We start from the raw sequence: 22,606 nt of genomic DNA on the forward strand, positions 1-22,606 counted from the left end.
CTTCTGGCTTCTGCCCCTGACATCGGAGTGGGGTAGCTCCTCTGGGCCACGCTAAATGCACCGGTCACAGCTGCCCACGCTAAATGCGCTGGTCGCAGCCGCCCACCCTCCTTCTAAAGGTCCCGTGCACACACTGCCACACTCAGTGCCCCTGACCCTGCAGCAGGCCACCGTCAACCCACGCCTCTGCCAGAGACTCCTGGACACTCACAGGCAAATGTGGGTCAATCTCTTGTGGGGTCACCACTCCTTTCTCCTGGGTCCTAGTGTGTAAACAGTTCTGTTTGTGCCCTCCAAGAGTCTGTTTCCCCAGTCCTGTGTAAGTTCTGGTGGTTCTGTGGTGGGGTTAATGGTGACCCCCTCCAAGAGGGCTTATGCCATACCTAGGTCTGCTGCACCCAGACTTTCACACTAATGACTGCCAGAGTCAGCTGTTAATCTGCCCATAGTTGCCCTGGGTTCTGTTACCACAGAGGTCATCTTATATTTACAGGGTGTGGACCTCTGGTGCTGTTAGTACTCCCAGGCATGGACATGGAGCAGGGAACCCCTTGCTCCATGACAAGGATCCCTTGGCTGTCATGGGCAGGTCAGAAGATCCACACTTGGACCCCCCCCTGGGTTTTTATTTTGGCTTTTCCACTTAGAAGATCAAATGCTGAGAACATAGATCCCTGCACCCTCTCAGCTGAATACATGAACCAAACCTGGGGAACAGCTGTGTTGAATGCATAAGAGGGAATACACAGATTGCTCCAAAAAGGGCCCTGAGACTGCGCTGGGTCTTCTGGTCTGCTGGAGCTGGAGATTCACCCATGCTTTTTGCATCTGGAACCAAGTAGGGCACCCATCTAGGTGACCGTGTCCAAGGACAGACCAGAACTTGCATTTGAGACCTTGCAGGGGCCAGGTGGGCATTTGCTTCCTAGTCTGCTTTCATGAGGGCAATGAGCAGACTTGTCACCTTTCTCTCAAGTATGGTTTTCTAAAGCCACATACCCCGCTGGGCCAAGTGGGGACAAAGGTAAATGAGTCAGTCCCTGCTGTAGTGTGAGGAGTCCTTTCAATACAAATGAAACTGGTAAGAAGTCTAGCTGGCTCCAGTCAATGTTTTGGATGGTCATTTTGGAACAGTGCTAACCATGCACCAGATGCAAGGGTTGGCTGGGAGCAGACAGTTTCCTATGTTCATTTCTGAGCCAGGTACTGTGCTAAGAAATGGAGATACAGAAATAAAAATGTTGTAATGGCTGCCCCCTGTCTCTAAAGTGCCCATTTTCTATGTCCTTTCCACTGGGGTTGCTAATTCTTTCCAGTTGGAAGCCCTTCAAACCCTTCAGACCAAGGGTCAGAGTTAGCATTGGTGCCCATCTCCAGCACCTTTTTCAGAGCATTTCTCCACTGTTCTGCACACTTTGACAACCTTCCCCACCACTGAGGCTTTCATCAGGCTGCCATGAGATTTATCCTCCTTTCTTGTTCTTTTTGCACACATTTCTGATGCATAGAGGGGTTAGACATGGGCCTTACATTCACCCTTTCTGTCTTACCAGGACAGTATATCTGGAGTAAGTCCACCATCTTAGGCCAGATTTCCCAGAAAGAGAGATAAGATGGGGATTCTTGTGTAAGTGGTTTATTGGGGGAGTACTCTCAGGGGAAGCATGACAGGAAATGAGGGAACTGCACAGGATGGGGGAAGAGGCAAAACAAAGATGAGAGCTCAGCTTCTGTTTCGATTCAGTCTGATTCTATGAGGGGCTCCAGAGGATGAAGGAAATCAGAGATTGTCTGATTCTGAGGCAGCGAGGCCCACCTTTTGTTCGCCTTTGTCAGGTCATCCCTAACAAACAGCAAACTGTCCCCAGAGGAGGCAATCCTGGCTTTCTTGGGCCTGGAAGCTCCTTTGCAGCACATCGTTCAGTCTACTTTCTTGAATGCAAACAGAATAATAATAGCAAACATGTACAGCAGATACTTGGGCTTCCCAGATGGTGCAGTGGTAAAGAATCCACCTGCCAGTGCAGGAAATGTGGGTTTGATCCCTGAGCCAGGAAGGTCCCCTGAAGAAGGAAATGCCAACCTGTTCCAGTATTCTTGCTTGGGAAATCCCACGGACAGAGAAGCCTAGTGAGGTACAGCTCGTGTGGTCACAAACAGTCGGACACAGCTGAGCATGCACGCACAGCAGACACCACCTGTCCATCTCCCTCTAAAGCACTTTGTCTAAGTTAACTCCTTTAACCTCCAAAACAATCGAGGAGGCACATACTGCCACCCCCCTTTACTGGTGAGACACTGAGGCACAGAGAAGGTAAGTCCTGCCAACCTGGGGCCAGAATTTATGCTATTAACCAGGATCCATTGGAAGTGCTTTGAAGGCAGCTGCTGGCCCCATTTCCAACCCTCCCCCAAACACCTCTGCTTTTTTATAATTTTCTTTTTTTCTGGTTATTGTGTTTTTATTTCTCCCTGATGTTCCAAGATTCATTATTTTTTATTTTTTTTATTTTAAGAACTTCCTTCAGCTGCTCTTTTTAGGTAGTTCTGCTGGGGAGGAATTCTTAGTTTTTTCTTCAACTGAGAATGTGTTGATTTCCCTCTTATTTTTTTTTTTTTTTAACTTATTTTTAATTGCAAGATATTTGCCTTACAATGTTGTTTTTGTTGCTGCCATACATCAACATGAATCAGTCATAGGTACACATATGTGTCCTCCCTCTTGAGCCTCTCTCCACCCCTAACCCATTCCATCTCTCTAGGTTGTCACAGAGCACCAGGTTGAGCTCCCTGAGTCATAGAGCAAATTCCTACTGGCTATCTATTTTACAAGTCTGGATCAGTTTCTTGTGGGGTCATTGCTCCTTTCTCCTGGATCCTGATGCACAGAAAGGTTTTGTTTGTGCCTCCAAGAGTCTGTTCCCCAGTCCTGTGTAAGTTCTGGTAGCTCTATGGTGGGGTTAATGGCGACCTCCTACAAAAGGGCTTATGCCATACCCAGCTTGGCTGTACCCAGAGCCCCTGCCTCTGTATCAGGCCACTGCTGACCCATACCTCCACAGGAGGCACTCAAACACTCAAAGGCAAGTCTGGCCCAGTCTCTGTGGGTCTCCTGGTGTGCACAAGGATTTGTTCAAGCCCTCTGAGCATCTCTGGTGGGTATGGGGTTTGATTCTAAATGTGATTTTGCACCTCCTACCATCTTACTGGGGCTTCTCCTTTGCCCTTGGATGTGGGACATCTTTTTTTGGTGGGATTCAACATTCTCCTGTCAACGGTTGTTCATCAGCAAGTTGTAATTTTGGAGTTCTCACAGGAGAAGATAAGTGCACATCTTTCTACTCTGCCATCTTAGACAGGGCAATCCCTGCCTGAGATACAATCAGATTGATTAAATCCTTTGCAGCCAAAGATAGAGAATCTCTATACAGTCAGCAAAAACAAGACCAGGAGTTGACTGTGGCTCAGATCATGAACTCCTTATTGCCAAATTCAGACTTAAATTGAAGAAAGTAAGGAAAACCACTAGACCATTCAGGTATGAAAATCAAATCTCTTACAATTATACAGTGGAAGTGAGAAATAGATTCAAGGGATTAGATCTGATAGAGTGTCTGAACTATGGATGGAGGTTCATGACATTGTACAGGAGACAGGGATCAAGACCATCCCCAAGAAAAAGAAATGCAAAAAGGCAAAACAGTTGTCTGAGAAGGCCTTACAAATAGATGAGAAAAGAAGAGAAGGAAAAGGCAAAGGAGAAAAGGAAAGATATACCCATTTGAATGCAGACTTCCAAAGAATAGCAAGGAGAGATAAGAAAGCCTTCTTCAATGATAAATGCAAAGACATAGAAAAAAGCAATAGAAGGGGAAAGACTAGAGATCTCTTCAAGAAAATAAGAGATACCAAGGGAACATTTCACACAAAGATGGGCTTGATAAAGGACAGAAATGGTATGGACCTAACAGAAGAAGATATTAAGAAGAGGTGGCAAGAATACACAGAAGAACTCTACAGAAAAGATCTTCATGACCCAGATAATCACAATGATGTGATTACTCACCTAGAGCCAGACATCTTGGAATGCAAAGTCAAGTGGGCCTTAGGAAGCATCACTACAAACAAAGCTAGTGGAGGTGATGGAATTCCAATTGAGCTATTTCAAATCCTAAAAAATAATACTGTGAAAGTGCTACACTCAGTACGCTGGCAAATTTGGAAAACTCAGCAGTGGCCACAGGACTGGAAAAAGTGAGTTTTCATTCCAATCCCAAAGAAAGGCAATGCCAAAGAATGTTCAGACTACCCCACAATTGCACTCATCTCACAAGATAGCATGGAGAAGGCAATGGAACCCCACTCCAGTACTGGTGCCCGGAAAATCCCATGGACGGAGGAGCCAGGTGGGCTGCAGTCCATGGGGTCACTAAGAGTCGGACACGACTGAGCGACTTCCCTTTAACTTTTCACTTTTCACTTTCATGCACTGGAGAAGGAAATGGCAACCCACTCCAGTGTTCTTGCCTGGAGAATCCCAGGGACGGAGGAGCCTGGTGGGCTGCCGTCTATGGGGTCACACAGAGTCGGACATGACTGAAGCGACTCAGCAGCACAAGATAGCAAAGTAATGCTCAAAATTCTCCAAACCAGGCTTCAACAGTACATGAGCTGTGAACTTCCAGATATTCACGCTGGATTTAGAAAAGGCAGAGGAACCAGAGATCAAATTGCTAACATCCATTGGATCATTGAAAAAGCAAAAGAATTTCAGAAAAACATCTACTTCTGCTTTATTGACTACAAGAAAGCCTTTGACTGTGTGGATCACAACAAATTGTGGAAAATTCTTCAAGTGATGGACATACCAGACCACCTTACCTGCCTCCTGACAAATCTGGGGCAGGTCAAGAAGAAACAGTTCAGAACTGGACATGGAAAAACAGATTGGTTCCAAATCAGGAAAGGAGTGCGTCAAGGCTGTATATTGTCACCCTGCTTATTTAACTTATGTGCAGAGTACATCATGCGAAATGCCAGGCTGGATGAAGCACAAGCTGGAATCGAGACTGCCAGACTGCCATATCAATAATCTCAGATATTCAGATGACATCTCCGTTATGGCAGAAAGTGAAGAGGAACTTAATGAAAGTGAAAGAGGAGGGTGAAAGAGCTGGGTTAAAACTCAGTATTCAGAAAACTAAGATCATGGCATCTGGCAAACAGATGGGGAAACAATGGAAACAGTGACAGACTTTATGTTTTGGGGCTCCAAAATCACTGCAGATGGTGACTGCAGCCATGAAATTAAAAGATGCTCCTTGGAAGAAAAGCTATGACCAACCTAGACAGCATGTTAAAAGCAGAGACATTACTTTGCCAGCAAAGGTCTGTCTAGTCAAAGCTATGGTTTTTCCAGTAGTCATGTATGGAAGTGAGAGTTGAACTATGAAGAAGGCTGTGCTTTATAAGCATCAGTTCAAAAGAACTGAAAAGATTGAAAGCATCAATTCTGTGGTGTTGGAGAAGAGTCCCTTGAGAGTCCCTTGGACTGCAGGGGATATAACCAGTCCCTTCTAAAGGAAATCAGTCCTGAATATTCATTGGAAGGACTGATGCTGAAGCTGAAACTCCAATACTTTGGTCACCTGATGGGAAAAACTGGCTCATTGGAAAAGATCCTGATGCTGGGAAAGATTGAAGGTAGGAGGAGAAGGGGACAACAGAGGATGAGATGGTTGGATGGCATCACTGACTTGATGGACATGAGTTTGAATAAACTCCAGGAGTTAGTGAAGGACAGGGAAGCCTGGTGTGCTGCAGTCCACAGGGTTGAAAGAGTCGGACACGCCTGAGTGACAGAACTGACTGACTGATCTATCTTATGTATGGTAATGTATAGGTTTCAATGCTACTCTCTCAATTTGTCCACCCTCTCCTTCCTCTGCTGTGTCCACAAGTCTGTTCTACCATTTTCTATCTCTGGTTACTGGAAGCAATTTGGTTTGCAGAAGGTGTCTAGTGGTAAAATCATTTGAAAACCTGGTACAGGAGGGCCTGCCTGGAGGAGGCTGGCAGGCAGGCCATGTAGAGGTAAAGTGCAGATTTAGTCAGTGGATGCATATATATGGGTCCATGCTGTGTGTGTGTGTGTGTGTGTGTGTGTGTGTGTGTGTGCATGTTGAGGGAAAGCTGGGGGAAAAGCAGAACCAAAACGTCTGCCTTAGGGAGGCCTCTGGTGCTCTTCGGGGCTTCCCTGGTGCCTCAGTGGTAAAGAACCTGCCTGCCAATGCAGGAGACTCAGGAGATGCGGGTTCGATCCCTGGGTCAGGAAGATCCCCTGGAAGAGAGCATGGCAACCCACTCCAATATTCTTGAAATGGGATTCCAAAATCCCGTGGACAGAAGAGCCTGGTGGATTATAGTCCATGGGGTTGCAAAGTAGGACATGACTTAGTGACTGAGCATGCATGCGTGCTGGTGCTCCTGGTGGACCCTGACAGCTGGGAGGAGCAGCTTCAGGGGAACAGGGTGGGCTTCAGGGATGGGCCCTTCTGCAGAGAGGTGTGAGAAGCAGCCCCGAGGAGCATGAGGGTGCCGGGGTGGGTGCTCACTGAATATCCCAGGCTCCCCTCACTCCACGGACAGTGATTCATAGTGCAGAGCAAGCAGAGTGAACCCAGTGAGTCAGCAGGCTGCTGTTCTAGCCCCCACAGGTCCCTTTGGTGACTGGAGGTAACAACATCCTCCATGCAGGATTCAGACCCCCAGGGCTCTGAGCCCGAGCAGCAGGGATGCTCAGCAGAAGTCAGGACCACTGGGTCTGACCCCAAGTCTGCCCCTTCCCAGCTCTGTGACTTCGGCCAAGCCAACCTGCCTCCTGGACCATGGTCCCTTCAGCTGTAAAATGGGATAAATACCCTCGTTGCCTTTCTGGGCCGTTGGCTAGGCAAAACGTTTCCAGTAAAAGTGGTTTTCCTCAGAAGGCACAAGTGCATCCTTTGTAGCAGACCCTTTGGGAGTGGCCAGTGATCAGCAGGAGCAGGAGAACCAGGGCTCTGGATCACAGAAGCCCCTCCCCACTGCCTGGGCCGTGGAGTTGGTTCCCAGGGCCTTGATGAGTCAGGGCCCTGGTGGTTTTGCTGTCGCTCTCCCGGCCACCTGTCTGTGCACACACCTGCCCTGGATGGTGGGCTCCGGTGGAGCAGAGCCAGGGCAGAGACCCTCCTCGCTCATCCCAGAGACGGACAGAGACTCAGGATTTCTGCTGTCCTAGGAGCTGGCCTTCAGAGTCTGCAAGTCTTGGGTTTCACCCTGGCTTTGGCATTTACCAGGAAGCACTCCTGGGAGGTTTACTGAGCCCTCAGCCTCACATCTGTAAACTGGGATACTGAGACCCGTGACACAGGGTTTTTCTGAGGAGTAAGTGAGGCGATGCATTTAAAGCTCTTAGCACGCCATCCGGCATGGAGTAAACTGTCACTGAGGGCAGCAGCTCTTACGTGATTGGCAGTTAATGAAAGTTGGTCTAGTGACGCACTGGATACATAATCAGACACTCTGGTTCCACCTGCAAAGCCCCAAATGTTCTATTTCCTGAGGCACAGCATCCCTCTCATCTTCCCTCTGTCACCAGCTGCCAGGCCAGCCCCACAGGGCTCTGAGCGGGGTCTGGGTCGGGCTGAGTCCTGAGTCCCCAGTGTGAGTCCCCACCCAGAGCAGTGTCACCTGGGCAACTGATGGAACAAGTGCAAATCTGAGGACTGTGAAGGGATCACCCTTCACCTCGGAGCAGAGCTCTCACTCCTCCATGCCGCTTTGCTTCTTACAGGTTGAAGGCACGAGGCCCCAGCTTTGCTCCCTGCTCAGCCCAGGGCACTCCCTCTGGGCCAAGAGTCTTGGGGGAGTCAGAAAGAGTCATTCCTCTTCTCCCTCTAGGCCTCAATGTGCTCTTCTGGGCACTGAGGGGCTGGACTAGATAGATAACCTCCTACATCCTTTTGGTGGCTCTGTGACATCCAGAGAGATTCACAAACTTCTAGGGAAAATGTCTTTGTAGGTAATCAAGTGCTTAGTGCTGAGTCACTCAGTCGTGTCTGACTCTTTGTGACCCCATGGACTGTAGCCCCCCAGGCTCCTCTGTCCATGGGGATCTCCTGGCAAAAATACTGGAGTGGGTTGCCATTCCCTCCTCCAGGGGATCTTCTCAACCCAGGTCTTCAGCATTGTAGGCAGAGTCTTTACCATCTGAGCCACCAGGGAAGCCCATGAATACTGGAGTGGGTAGCCTATCCCTGCTCCAAGGGATCTTCCTGACCTAGTAGTCGAACCCGGGTCTCCTGCATTGCAGGCAGATTCTTTATCATCTGAACTACCAAGGAAGCCCAGGTAACTGAGGATAGACCCAAATCTAGGATTTCCAGAGCCTTCTCTACCCTCTGCTGCCTTTTTTCTGCTTACTCTGCAGTTTGTGGTATCCCCTAGCTTTTTGGGTTCCGGTGTTTTTAAGGTGCTCAGAGAGGAACTGGAGGGCTCACAGCCCATACCTCCATGTTTGCAACATCCCCCTTGTCCCAGTCCTGGGACCGCTATTCACCATTATTCTGGCCTCAGCCTGTCTTGATCTGGACTTAGGATGGACTAGCCTACAAATCCCAAGAGCAAATGCCCCATTACCCTCTGGTCTCCACTTGCATCCCATGGCCTTGGTGAAAATTAGCCTCACCTCCAGCAGAGCCCGGAGGGGCTCCTCCGGTTGGGCCATAGAACCTGGCTCCCCAGGTGGCAAGTGGTAAAGAACCTGCCAGGGCAGGAGATGCAAGAGCTGTGGGCTCATTCCCTGGGTGGGGAAGAACCCCTGGAGGAGGAAATGGCAACCCAGGCCAGTATTCTTGCCTGGAAAACTCCACGGACAGAGGAGCCTGGTGGGACCACAGTCCATAGGGTTGCAAAAGAGCTGGACGCGACTGAGTGTCCGAGAACGTACACACACACACAGGGGAATAGTGGTGAGCGAGGGTAGTTTGGAGACTGCGATCCCAGGGGTGTCAGACTAGGGAGAATGACTGTTGAGCATCCCGGAGCACAGGCAGGCCCTCCCTAGAACTTCCTGGTGTCCAGTGTGTGCTGTCATTACAGCCGAAGAGCCGCCCCTGGAAAGCCAAGGGCCAGGGCTCCCACCCCATCCCTGCAGCCCACACTCACCCTGCTTATTCTCCCTTTGCCTCTGCCGTCCTCCCGCCTCGCTCCAGGCCAGGGCTGTAATCAAGTTTTCCTTTGTTTGATATCTTCTCCCCACAGTAAAGAAAGAGCCAGATTTCTTTTTTTTTAATTAAACTTTTTATTTTGTATTGGGATATATCCTATTAACAGGGTTTCCCAGGTGGCACTAGTGGTAAAAAACCCACCTATCAATGCAGGAGCCATAAGAGACATGGGTGGATCCTTGGGTTGGGAAGATCCCCTGGAGGAGGGTATGGCAACCCACTCCAGTACTCTTGCTGCAGAATCCCAAGGACAGAGGAGCCTAGTGGGCTACAGTCCATAGCCTCGCAGAGTCGAACGTGACTAAAGCGACTCAGCATGCGTGCGTAGCCTAATAGCAATGTTGTCTAGTTTCAGGTGGATGGAAGGGACTTAGCCACACGTGTATATGTATCCATTCTCTGCCAAACTTCTCTCCTATCCAGGCTGCCCCTTAACATTGGGCAGTGTTCCCTCTGCTATGTAGTAGGTGGTCCTTGTTCGTTATGCATTCTAAATATGCAAGTGTGTATCTGTTCATCTCAAGCTCTCTAACTATCCCTTCGTTCCACCCCTCCCAACTGGCAATCATAAGTTGGTTCTCTAAGTCTGTGAGTTTGTTAGAGCCAGGTTTCTTAGAAGAGTTCTTTAAGAAACAAGACAAGACCAAGATGAGAAGATCAGCTTTGCCGAGTTTCTCTAGAGTGAGGCTGCAGTTGCCATAGATTTACACAGCCAGTCCCATGGCTAGAAGCCCTGTATTGAGGGTCAGAGATTAGCCAGGCCCAGCTCAGCCCAGAGGTCTCAATGAAGACCTCTCAGGAGTCAATAAACTGTTGCCTGCCTTGTTCTGATTACTAGTGTTATTTTTAATCACTTTTATTACTGTTATTTTCTTATTTTTTTAAATTATCTATTTTAATTGGAGGCTAGTTACTTTACAATATTGTAGTGGTTTTTGCCATATATTGACATGAATCAGCCTATTTTCTTATTTTTCATTGGTTATGAATGTTGGCAAAATAGTCTGCAAAGGATGTTCCTCAAGCAGAGAGGAGGTGATGTTCTGGAAATTGAAATGCTCAAGGAATGGTGTCAAGGAAGCTGAGCAGTCACCCACGCAGACAATAACTTGTCCTACATGTCACCTGCTGGCGGGAGAGCAGAAGGATGTGGAGACGGTTGCCTGATTCATCCAGGAAGAAGGTTTGCCTGAATAAGAGGTTAGTGGGAGGCTGAGTGGGCGGAGGTGGCGGGGTGGGGAGTGATAGGGCCAGAAGAGGTGCCCTCAAGGAGGGCACGCTGGCTGAATCTGCAGGGGACATGATCTGTAAGTGGCACTGGGGAGGGGGTAAGCACTGACTCTGCCTCATGGCGCCCTGGAGATACTCTGAGGAGTGCCAGTGATCTGTTTGGGAAGCCCCGGTGTTGTACTTGCTTCTAAATCCTCAGCCCCTAGAACCTTGCCTGGCTTCAAAGGGCCAGTGGGTAATGACATGCCCCTACCCATGGCAGATAGAGGAGACGGGCATGTACACGCTCGGCACAGCGCCCCTTCTCCTCCCTGAGAGGCTTCTCCACTGGGCTCCTTCTGCAGTCCTGTCTCCTCACTTGACTCCCATGGGATGTCTGGACCCCTGGACTAGCTAGCCCTCCTCTGCCTGGAGCATCCATCACCATGTGCTATCCCCAAACACACAGCTCCTGGCTTGTAGCAAACAGCTGCTGAGAATCAGCTCAGCAAACAGGGTGACTCTCACTTCCACAGGGACGCTCACATAGGCGAAAACACACCAAGGCTTGCACGGGGACCAGGACACAGCCCAGGGACCCCAGGCCACAGGACAGGAGATTCAACCGTTTGGTACTGCTGAGCCTCCTGTTCACAGCGACAAATGGCCCTGTGTCCTCAAACTCCCCAGCGCACCCGCCCAGCAAGAAAACCCTTTTAAATCGGTGCCAGTCTCCACAGCCCCTCGGGAAAATATTGGGGCATGAGGCCCAGTGTGGAGACACTGGCTTCTGCTTACTGCAGTTTCTTGGTCACCAGATGCTGAGCCCTGCCTTCACAAGGAAAAGCATGTCTGGGGCCTGCTGGAATGCTTTGTCCTGGCCTCCATCTCTGGGACCCCGAATGTTGGCTACATTTGTTAGGGAGCAGGGACAGAGGTGGACAAGAGGCCCTGCCGAGAAAAATGCTCGCTGATGCTGGAGGCCATGAGAGGGCGCACTGCTAGCACCTTCTTGGTCCATCCACCTGGTGGAAATTCCAGAAAATATTCACAAGGAGTAGCAGTTTTGACAACATAGGCGCCCCCATAAAGAAAGGAAATAAGCCAGAATCTGGGGGGACAACACTTTATTGTTTCCTGGGTTGTCCGGAGGCCTCTGGGCTCACTGATTTCCCCCAGAACAGAGCTGTGCTCCGTGGCTGTGGTTGTGGTAGTCTGTGGCTATGTCCGCCAGCAAGGACAGGAACTCAGAAAAGTCAATCTTCTTGTCCTTATTCTTGTCCTTTTTCTCAAAGATATCGGACAAGTATTGTCTGCCCCTTTTCTCCTGTGGGCAAAAGACATCAAAACAGGCAAATTCAGCTCCACAAAAGCGATGAGTTGGGAGAAGAGGAAGAAGTAGAGACAGAGAAATGAGGACCCAACGCAGCACAGAGGTGTCTGGTATGGCATTGAGGAGGGGAGGTGTGGGATGAGGTGGGGACACTGACGTTGCCCAGCAGTTCAGTGGAGAGTCCTTCCCCAAACGTGAACTTGGATGAAAGCCTGACATGGTGAGCAGGCTCTGCCCAGAGCTGTCCTGATCAGTGTGCTGGTGGGGGGAGTCTCCAGCCCCAGACCACCCCCCACTTCCCCCAACTCCCTGCAGGTGACCACCTACCTAAGTTCTGCTCAGGGACTCAAAATAAGCCCTACCCTTGTCTGCCTCGTGCCAACCCCTTCTTCTTTTGACCTATGAGGTCTTACTTGCTCTGAGTTCCCTCTTCTTGCTTTCCCCAGTAACCTCTTCTTTTTGTAGTCAGTTCAGTTCATCGAATTGTCCAGTTAAATCAGGTCGGTGGATGAGTTCTTTGTTGTATAAAATGGTCGTAAGTTCTGTCAGTGATGGGATGTCTGTCACCTTCCCTCTGATCTCAGGAACCCTGAGGGGAGCCTCTAGAGCCTCTCAAGATCTGAGCAGAAGAGTTTGAGTCTCATACAGAAGCTGGGACAGGCGAGAGGGGACCCGTCACTGCCCTCCAGCTGTAGCGCTTTTTGACAACTTATCATCAACTACTTATATGCACACATTGTTCTACTTTGCCACATACATCATCTCTTTACACCCTGTTATAGGTCAGGACAGGAAGTTCCATGATGCCCTTTTGCAGATGAGAAAGTGAGGATCAGAGAATAGAGGGACTTGTCCAAAGTCACCCAGGAAAGGGTCCTCAGTCATGCCAGGACCCAGTCACCATGGGGGACCAGAACCCCACTCACACAGGCACTGAGGAAGTTGGGGAAGTTCTCCTTCATCAGCCGCAGCAGGTCCTCCTTCTCGATGGTGTCATCGGATCCCGAGTATTTGTGAAACAGGTTGATCAAGTCTGTAATGGCCTGCTCAAGCTGAAAGCCGCTCATCTTGGCTTCAAAAGAGCTGCCAGAGAGGAGTCAGTGACCTTTTGTGTCCTTCCCCCAGGGGAGGGTCCCCAAGTTAGGACACCTGGATGGGGACTGAGCAGCCAGCAAAAGCATGGCTCATTTGGAGCACAAGAAACTGCTTCTCTGCATGGTGGAAGGAGTAGCTGAGCAGCAGGAGGGCGTGACCAAGCTTGGGGCTGGGTCCCCACAGCTCAGGGTGTGAGTAGGTGAAGGAGATTGGCAGACTCCACTGTGGGGAGGACCACAGCGTGTGGAAGCAGAGACGGGGGGTCAGCCCCAGTGAGAAGACTGAGCCTGAGGTGGGACCTGGCAACCAGAGCCTTTGGATGACCCCACACCCCAAACAGCAGCAAATCCATCTTCTCTAGGTTCAGCATCAGGGTCAGAGTCACGGGGGCAGGACAGTGTCACCTCTGATCTGGTTTGAGCCTCCTGGGCTGCTTCAGGAAGATCCCCTAGAAACCCACCTGGACCATAAAGTAAGCTCTACAATAAGTGGACAGAAATGCAGTCCTGTCCTGAGCCCTGGTGGGGGCCTTCCTGGACCACCCCTGAGAGAGAAAGAGGGACTGGGGATCAGAATCAGCCTGGGGTTGGGAGTGAACAGAAATAGCTGCCCCAGCTCCAGGCTGTTGGGTGGAAGGTTGGAGATCGGGGTCCTTCCGATTTTCTGTTACTGGGCACTATCTGCATCTCCAAGGTTTGACCTCATTAAAATAAAGAGAACATCTGACTTTCCTAAGCAGGTTCTTCCCCCAGCAGTCAGAGGTCTAGGCTGCCCTGGACCCCAGTCAGAGAACCTGGACAGAGCAGCCCCCCATGCCACTTTCCTAAGCAGCCAGGACATGACCCTGCATCACTCATGTCAACATCAAAGACAAACCCCCCTGCCTTCTGATGTAGGAGAAAGAGCCCACTGTTCTGTCAGTAAGAGGACCCACCCAAGGCTTCTGTCAGCGTGGCCAAGACCAGAGCCAAGCCCTGCGTGCAGATGGTCCCTGAGCATTTTCCTGCTGGGAGGAGGTGGGGAGCTCTGGTTGATCAGTCTCTTACCCAGGTCAGGGCAGGACGTCTCACCAGAGTAATGGTGAGTGGGGGTCCCAAGCCTGGGGTTAAGGCTTTGGCTGGGACTCCCACTCTCCTCAAGGGTGAGGTCGGTGGGTTTTTTGACCTGGTAATCAGGTGAGTCCAGAGAAGGAAGAAAGCAAGAGGAGGGGGAGTGTTCTCAGCTCCCACTGGGCATGTGTCCACAAGAGAATCACCAAGGAGCCAGTGGAGGAGCAGGGAGTATTGGTCATCTTGCCACACAGATGGGACCTCAGCATGTTGGCAGCAGAGTCAGGACTGGACCACAGGCTCCTGCATCCCCTCCCAGAGCTGCTTCCTGGCTCCTCCTAGAAAAGGTAGATAGGCCGGAGCAGACTTACCTGATCAGAGGAGATGTCACCAAGGAGAAGGACGAGTGAGATGCTCACTGGACAGAGACTGGTCCCTTTATAAGGCTTAGCCGGGAGCTTCCCGGGGCTGGGAGCCCTGCGGCTGTGTTCGCTCTCTGCTTCCTGGAGCATTGCCCCACTCAGGTGGGTGGGCCACACCCAGGAGGGTGTGCTCAGCCTTTCCCGGCAGAACCCCAGGACACACTGCACCTCCCAGGATCTTTCCCTAGAGGCTTCTCTGTCCCCTGTTTGATCTGGGGCTGGGCAACCGGTGGGATGTATTGCAACAGGACTGGGAACAGAGTAGAGAAAACTGGGTTTCTGGACCTAAAGTGGATGGAATTTTGGACTCTGAAGGCTGCATGGTCTCCATTTTTATTTATTCAGTCCTTCTACAAACTCGGTCTCAGAACAATAACCCCACCGCCACTTACTGAGAACTGAAGGTACTCCAGGGCTCAGCATACCTACCCGCTCTTGCTCTCTCTTTAGTCCTTCACCAACTAGGCTCTAGATCTGTTGTCTCCATGTAAGAGTGGAAAATACGTGCATCAGGGCTTTAAATAAACTAAGACTACACCGCTAGTAGACAGCAGTCAGGATCAGATCCCAGAAAATCTGGTCCAATTCTTAGTCTTAATGCTTTAAGTAGACTTGTTGTGTCACCTCAGGCCCTGCCTTCTGGTACTCACAGTCACACCACCTCACTGCCATCTTCACACCTAGTCCTCGGTGGATCCTGGGAGGGAGACAGGTGTCAGGACCCATGGTGACGGACGAGGGAACACAGAGAGGGCAGTGGGCTCAGCCTGCTCACTTGCTGCTGAGGGAACACTCAGGGCCAGAACCTGAGTCCTGAGTTCACCTCCTCACTCTTGAATTCCCCTCGCAGCTCCTGGGGCGCCTGGACCACTCAGACCTCACTGTCTGGGTCCAGTGGTGGTGACAGCCGTGGAATGATCCTGGGGGCTACGACTTGGGCAAAGTTTCCTCCCAAAGTCTCTGATGCTGAATTCCTACACGTCTTCCATGACATTTGACCTTCCTCCATGCTAAACAATATCTTCGGAGTTGGCAGGCAAGCCCCGGGCTCTGGTGTGTTGAACCTGCTGTTGAAATGCTAGGTGTGGGAACAAGATGGGGTAGTCAGCAGAGCCCCTCTAGGCTTGGTGAGGAAAGGGGCTGATGAATCACTGATACTGATCAATTTCCTGCTCCCTCTTTCTGAATTTCCTCATATGACACAAGAGTGTCCTGGTTCATCTGGTGGGTAGTCCTCAGGCTCCCTGGGCCTCTGCTGAGCTGGTCTGATGTCACGCTAGGATGGGACCTAATTTTTGGACCAATCTCATTCACCCAAGTAGCTTTCCACCAACTAGGACAGGTCATAGCAGGGAATGGAGACCCCAAACGGGTGGTCAATGTCTGGCATCTCTTGAGGGTTTCTCACAGAGGCAGCACAGTCCAGGCTTCCTAAAAGATCCCACTTTGGTGGCAGAAGAAAACAAAAAACCACTTGTTATTTTTCTTGTTTGTCTGTTTATTTATACTTATGTATTGCTTATATTTTGATTGTAGACTCTGTTCTGGATGTGCGTGTAGGGGGAGCAGAGAGAGAAAGATATTGCAGGTGTGGATGGTACTTGAGTGTTGCTCCATCTCCTGGGGGCACACGAGTAACCCAGTCTACCCTGTGTTGGGGATATACAGTGCGATGGTGGTGGAAGCAGGGAGAGGGTGGGAGGCCCTGGCCCCAGACCTCAGAGACCCCAGACCTCCTGCAGCTCAGTGATACTTCCCACGGGAAGCCTCCAGGCAGAGTCATGGTCCCCACGTCCTTGTGCATGTGGGTTGGTTTCTCACTGTCCCCTGGCCGCACTCACTGAGGTCTGGTCCATGTCTCACTCTCACTGGCCCCGATGCCCAGAGCTAGGTGAGAACTCCACGGACACTGGTGGAACCAGCAAGTGAGGTATCATCAGAAAGGTTCAGGGGAAGACTGTTGGAATTCTGAGGTGGGAGAAATCACTTGTCAGGTGGAGGAACCAGGGACACCTTGGCTGGGGGCATCCTTTGAATAGCCTTGGAGCATTGCCAGCAGCCGACACACTTTGGGGAGGTGGCAGTGAGATGGTGATCAGAGATAGGCACTCGCTCTGTCTATGATCATTAGGGCTGTGCTGAGCATTGACCTGGGCTTCCAGAAGGAGTTAGGGGAGGGGCAAGAAAGGAGGGAGTGTGGGTGGGGCACTCGCTGGAGGGTATCAGGACACAACACTGCTTCTCAGTTGCCACCCTGGAAACTCTAATGCAGCCCAGAGCCTGTGCTCGCCTCCTGAAAAGCTTTCCAGATCTTGAGTGGAACGGGTGTGTAGGGAGGATTTATTGTTATTAATTCTGTGACCCTGAAAACCAAAGGAATTTGCTTTCTCTTAGGTCATCTATGCAGACAGTGTTGAGGGGTGACCCTAGGGTTACTTCTGCTCAAATATGGGACATGGTGGAGAATCCACTCAAATTTGCAAAGATCATTCCTGATCTGCTTCCTAGTCTCTTAAAGGTAAGCCTGGCACATCTAGGCTGAAGCTGGAGAGTGGGAGGAAGTGGGGTCCATTCCCAGAAGGCTCCCTGAGATTCTCATCTACAGACAGCACTGTTCCTATTCTGGTGGTGCCAATCATAGACCCAGTGGGAGATTCCTGCCCTGAGCGGAGAAATTTGATTTTCTCTTTCTTTAGCTTCTGCTTGGTGGTGCTACTGAGGACTTGTCACACACAGTTGTCACATGAGGTTTCTCCAGGGTTGCTGGGATGTCTTTGCTGGTTTCCATGTGAGCACCAATCAGCAAATTTTAATTTTTGCAGCTGTGTCTTCTGGTAGTGAAAGCTTCTGAATTTATCTATACTCTAATTTATATCCTTCTTATTTATTTATACTCTAATCTCTTCATGGACCTAACAGAAGCAGAAGATATTAAGAAAAGGTGGCAAGAATACACAGAAGAACTGTGCAAAAAAGATCTTCACCACCCAGATAAGCACGATGGTGTGATCACTCACTTAAAGCCAGACATCCTGGAATGTGAAATCAAGTGGGCCTTAGGAAGCATCACTACGAACAAAGCTAGTGGATGTGATGGAATTCCAGTTGAGCTATTTAAAATCCTAAAAGAGGATGCTGTGAAAGTGCTGCACTCAATATGGCAGCACATTTGGAAAACTCAGCAGTGGCCACAGGACTGGAAAAGGGCAGTTTTCATTCCAATCCCAAAGAAAGGCAACGCCAAACAGTGCTCAAACTACTGCACAATTGCACTCATCTCACACGCTAGTAAAGTAATGCTCAAAATTCTCCAAGCCAGGCTTCAACAATACGTGAACCATGAACTTCCAGATGTTCAACCTGGTTTTAGAAAACATAGAGGAACCAGAGATCAAATTGGCAACATCCGCTGGAACATGGAAAAAACAAGAGAGTTCCAGAAAAACATCTATTTCTGCTTTACTGACTATGCCAAAGCCTTTGACTGTGTGGATCACAATAAACTGTGGAAAATTCTGAAAGAGATGGGAATACCAGACCACCCGACCTGACTCTTGAGAAACCTGTATGCAGGTCAGGAGGCAACAGTTAGAACTGGACATGGAACAACAGACTGGTTCCAAATAGGAAAAGGAGTACATCAAGGCTGTATATTGTCACCCTACTTATTTAAGTTATATGCAGAGTACAGCATGAGAAATGTTGGGCTGGATGAAGCACAAGCTGGAATCAAGATTGCTGGGAGAAATATCAATAACCTCAGATATGCAGATGACACCACCCTTATGGCAGAAAGTGAAGAAGAACTAAAGAGCCTCTTGATGAAAGTGAAAGAGGAGAGTGAAAAAGTTGGCTTAAAGCTCAACATTCAGAAAGCTAAGATCATGGCATCTGGTCCCATCACTTCACAGCAAATAGATGGGGAAACAGTGGAAACAGTGTCAGGCTTTATTTTTCTGGACTCCAAAATCACTGCAGATGGTGACTGCAGCCATGAAATTAAAAGATGCTTACTCCTTGGAAGAAAAGTTATGACCAACCTAGACAGCATATTAAAAAGCAAAGACATTATTACTTTACCAACAAAGGTCTGTCTAGTCAAGGCTATGGTTTTTCCAGCAGTCATATATGGATGTGAGAGTTGGACTATAAAGAAAGCTGAGCGCTGAAGAATTGATGCTTTTGAACTGTTGTGTTGGAGAAGACTCTTGAGCATCCCTTGGACTGCAAGGAGATCCAACCAGTCCATCCTAAAGGAGATCAGTCCTGGGTGTTCATTGGAAGGACTGATGTTGAGGCTGAAACTCCAATATTTTGGCCACCTGATGGGAAGAGCTGACTCATTGGAAAAGACCCTGATGCTGGGAAAGATTGAAGGCAGGAGGAGTAGGGGATGACAGAGGATGGGATGGTTGGATGACATCACTGACTCATTGGACCTGGGATTTGGGTGGACTCTGGGAGTTGGTGATGGACAAGAAGGCCTGGCCTGCTGCGGTTCCTGGGGTCACAAAGAGTTGGACACGACTGAGTGACTAAACTGAACTGAATCTTTTCCCAATGCTTACCACCAAGCTTTGCATAAAATCATGTTTTGGGGATAGAAGCAGAAGAATGGCATGTCCATGCCCTCTTTGGCTGTGCCCCTCCTATACCTCCTGGAAGCCCTCCAAATCCTTTATTTTTGGGATTTTATGGAGTCTTCATCACTTGGGATGATGGATCATTAACTCCATTTTCAGTACTTCTCTCTTCTTAAGAGAATGAGGGAAGAACTGAAAATTTCAAGCTTCTAATCATGGCTTGGTCGTTTCGGTGACCAACCCTCAATGAGCAGCCCACCCAGAGTCACTTCTTTAAAGTGACACTCCCATCACCCAGGAGAGTACAAGGGTTTCAAGAGCCCTGTGTCAGGAGTCATGATCAAAGACCAAGTATTAGAACAAAAGATGTTTCCATCGCAAGGGTTTCAGGAGCTCTGTGCAAGAAACAGGGGGCAGAGACCAATGTATACTTTCTATTATCTCTCAGCTCTAAGGAACCCAGACCTCTGAATCATTCACTCTGGGGGATAGGGCTGGGGTGGCATGGGATAGAGTAAAAGCTGATTGGTTCTGTCTAATTGGTTGCATTTCTTAACACCAATAATGAAATGTCAGAAAACAAATGTAAAAAAAAAATACGTTTAAAAATTGCCACACCCAAAATAAAATACTTAAGGCTAAACCTCACCAAGGAAGTGAAAGACTTAAATGCTGAGAACTATAAAACATTAATAAAGGAAACTGAAGGCGACTCAAAGAAATGGAATTATATTGCATGCTCTTGGATTGGAAGAATTAATATTGTTAAAATGGCCTTAAAAGCTTTTGCACAGCAAGGGAAAACATAAACAAATGAAAGCAACCCTCAGGATGGGGGAAAATATTTACAAATGAAGCAACTGATGAGGGATTAATCTCCAAAATATACAAACAGCTCATGTATCTCAATATCAAAAAAACAAACAACCCAATGGAAAAAAAAAATGGGTGGAAGATCTAAATAGACATTTCTCCGAAGAAGACATAAAGATAGCCAACAAACACATGAAAAGATGCTCAACATTACTAATTCAGTTCAGTTCAGTCATTCAGTCGTGTCTGACTATTGCGACAGCATAAACCGCAGCACGCCAGAACTCCCTGTCCATCACCAACTCCTGGAGTTCACCCAAACCCATGTCCATTGAGTCGGTGATGCCATTCAACCATCTCATCCTCTGTCAACCCCTTCTCCTGCCTTTAAATCTTTCCCAACATCAAGGTCTTTTCCAATGAGTCAGCTCTTCGCATCAGGTGGCCAAAGTATTGGAGTTTCAGCTTCAACATCAGTCCTACCAATGAACACCCAGGACTGATCTCCTTTAGGATGGACTGGTTGGATCTCCTTGCAGTCCAAGGGACTCTAAAGAGTCTTCTCCAACACCACAGTTCAAAAGCATCAACTCTTCAGTGCTCAGCAACATTACTAATAGTGAGGCAAATCAAGACTACAAAGAGGCATCACCTTACACTGGTGAGAATGGCTTCTGTAAAAAAATCTACAAACAACAAATCCTGGAGAGGATGTTGAGAAAAGGGAATCCTCCTGTACTGTTGGTGGGAATGTAAATTGGTACAGCCACTATGGAGAACAGCATGGAGGTGCCTCAAAAAACTAAAAATAGAATTATCATATGACTCAGCAATCCCACTCCTGGGCGTATACCTGGAGAAAGTAATTCAAAAGGATATATGTACCACAATGTTCATTGCAGCACAATTTACAACAGCTAGGACTGGAAGCAACCTAAATGTCCATCAACAGAGGAGTGGGTAAAGAAGATTTGGTGTATATAATAGAATATTACTCATCCATTTAAAGGAATGAAACAGTGCCATTTGCAGAGACGTGGATAGACCTAGAGCCTGTTATACAGAGTGAAGTAAGTCAGAAACAGAAAAACAAATATCATGTAATAATATCACTTATATACAGAATCTAGAAAAATGGCACAGATGAACTATTCACAAAGCAGAAATAGAGAGCCAGATGTAGAGAAAACTTATGGATATCGAAGTGGTAAGGAGGGGAGGTAAAATATATTGGGAAATTGGGGTTGACATATATACACTGCTGTTGCTAAGTCGCTTCAGTCGTGTCCAACTCTGTGAGACCCCATAGATGGCAGCCCACCAGGCTCCCCTGTCCCTGGGATTCTCAACACTGGAGTGGGTTGCCATTTCCTTCTCCAATGCATGAGAGTGAAAAATGAAAGTGAAGTCACTAAGTCGTGTCCGACTCTTAGCGACCCCATGGACTGTAGCCCACCAGCCTCCTCCATCCATGGGATTGTCCAGGCAAGAGTACTGGAGTGGGGTGCCATTGCCTTCTCTGATATATACACTACTATGTATAAAATATTGAGTTTCAAGCCAGCTTTTCACTCTCCTCTTTCACCCTCATCAAGAGGTTCTTTAGTTCCTCTTCACTTTCTGCCATTAGAGTGGTATCACCTGCATTTCTGAGGCTGTTGGTACTGTTCTTGGTAATCTTGATTCCAGCCTGTGATTCATCCCGCTTGGCATTTTGCATAATGTACTCTGTGCTATGCTTAGGCGCTCAGTCATGTCTGACTCTTTGTGACCCCATGGACTGTAGCCTGCCAGGTTCCTCTGTCCATGGGGATTCTCCAGGTTACAATACTGGAGTAGTTTGCCATGCCTTCCTTCAGAGGATCTTCCAGCCCCGAGATCGAACCTAGGTTTCCCACATTGCAGGCATATTCTTTACCCTCTGAGCTACTGGGGAAACCCAAGAATACTGGAGTGGGTAGCCTATCTCTTCTCCAGGGTATCTTCCGGACCAGGAATTGAATTGGGGTTTCCTGCATTGCAGGTGGATTCTTTACGAGCTGAGCTACCAGGGAAGCCCATAATGTATTCTGCATAGAAGTTAATTAGCCAAGTGACAATAAACAGCCTTGACGTACTCCTTTGCCAGTTTTGAACCTGTCAGTTGTTCCATGTCTGATTCTAACTGTTGCTTCTTTACCGGCATACAGGTTTCTCAGGAGACAGGTAAGGTGGTCTGGTATTCCCATCTCTTTAAGAATTTCCCACAGTTTGTTGTGATCCACACAGTCATAGACTTCAGCACAGTCAATGAAGCAGATGTTTTTATGGAATTCCCTTGCTTTCACTATGATCCAATGAATGCTGGCCATTTGATGTTTGGTTCCTCTACCTTGGGCTTCCCTGGTGGCTCAGAGGTTAAAGCGTCTGCCTGGAATGCAGGAGACCTGGGTTCAATCCCTGGGTTGGGAAGATCCCCTGAAGAAGGATATGGCAACCCACTCCAGTACTCTTGCCTGGAGAATCCCATGGATGGAGGAGCCTGGTAGGCTACAGTCCATGGGGTCGCAAAGAGTCGGACAGGACTGAGCGACTTTACTTTCACTTTCACTTTCCTCTACCTTATCTAAACCCAGCTTGTACATCTGAAAGTCCTCAGTTTATGTACTACTGAAACCTAGCTTGAAGGATTTTCAGCATAACCTTGCTATCATGGGAAATGGGTGAAATTATACAGTAATTTGACCATTTTTTTGGCATTGCCTTTCTTTGGGCTGGAATGAGAACTAATCTTTTCCAGTCCTGTGGCCACTGCTGAGTTTTCTAAATTTCCTGACAGATAGAGTGCAGCAGTTTC

The 22,606-nt window shown here is 48.6% G+C and overlaps 1 protein-coding gene and 1 non-coding gene across 2 annotated transcripts; one reads left to right on the forward strand and one right to left on the reverse strand.

Moving 5' to 3' along the window:
• Positions 1-11,637: 11,637 nt before the first annotated feature.
• On the reverse strand, positions 11,638-12,875 carry LOC102271402 (protein S100-A7). The gene is made up of 2 exons (XM_005909568.3): positions 12,735-12,875; positions 11,638-11,802 (listed from the first exon to the last, which is right to left on the reverse strand). The coding sequence occupies exons 1-2, from the start codon at positions 12,873-12,875 to the stop codon at positions 11,638-11,640; spliced, it is 306 nt and encodes a 101-aa protein (XP_005909630.1).
• A 9,274-nt stretch (positions 12,876-22,149) lies between these two features.
• TRNAS-GGA (transfer RNA serine (anticodon GGA)) lies at positions 22,150-22,221 on the forward strand. Its single transcript has one exon. It is a non-coding gene; the product is annotated as a tRNA-Ser (tRNA).
• Positions 22,222-22,606: the final 385 nt, after the last annotated feature.

Source organism: Bos mutus, chromosome 3 (genome assembly GCF_027580195.1).
Source record: "Bos mutus isolate GX-2022 chromosome 3, NWIPB_WYAK_1.1, whole genome shotgun sequence".
Lineage (NCBI taxonomy): Eukaryota > Metazoa > Chordata > Mammalia > Artiodactyla > Bovidae > Bos > Bos mutus.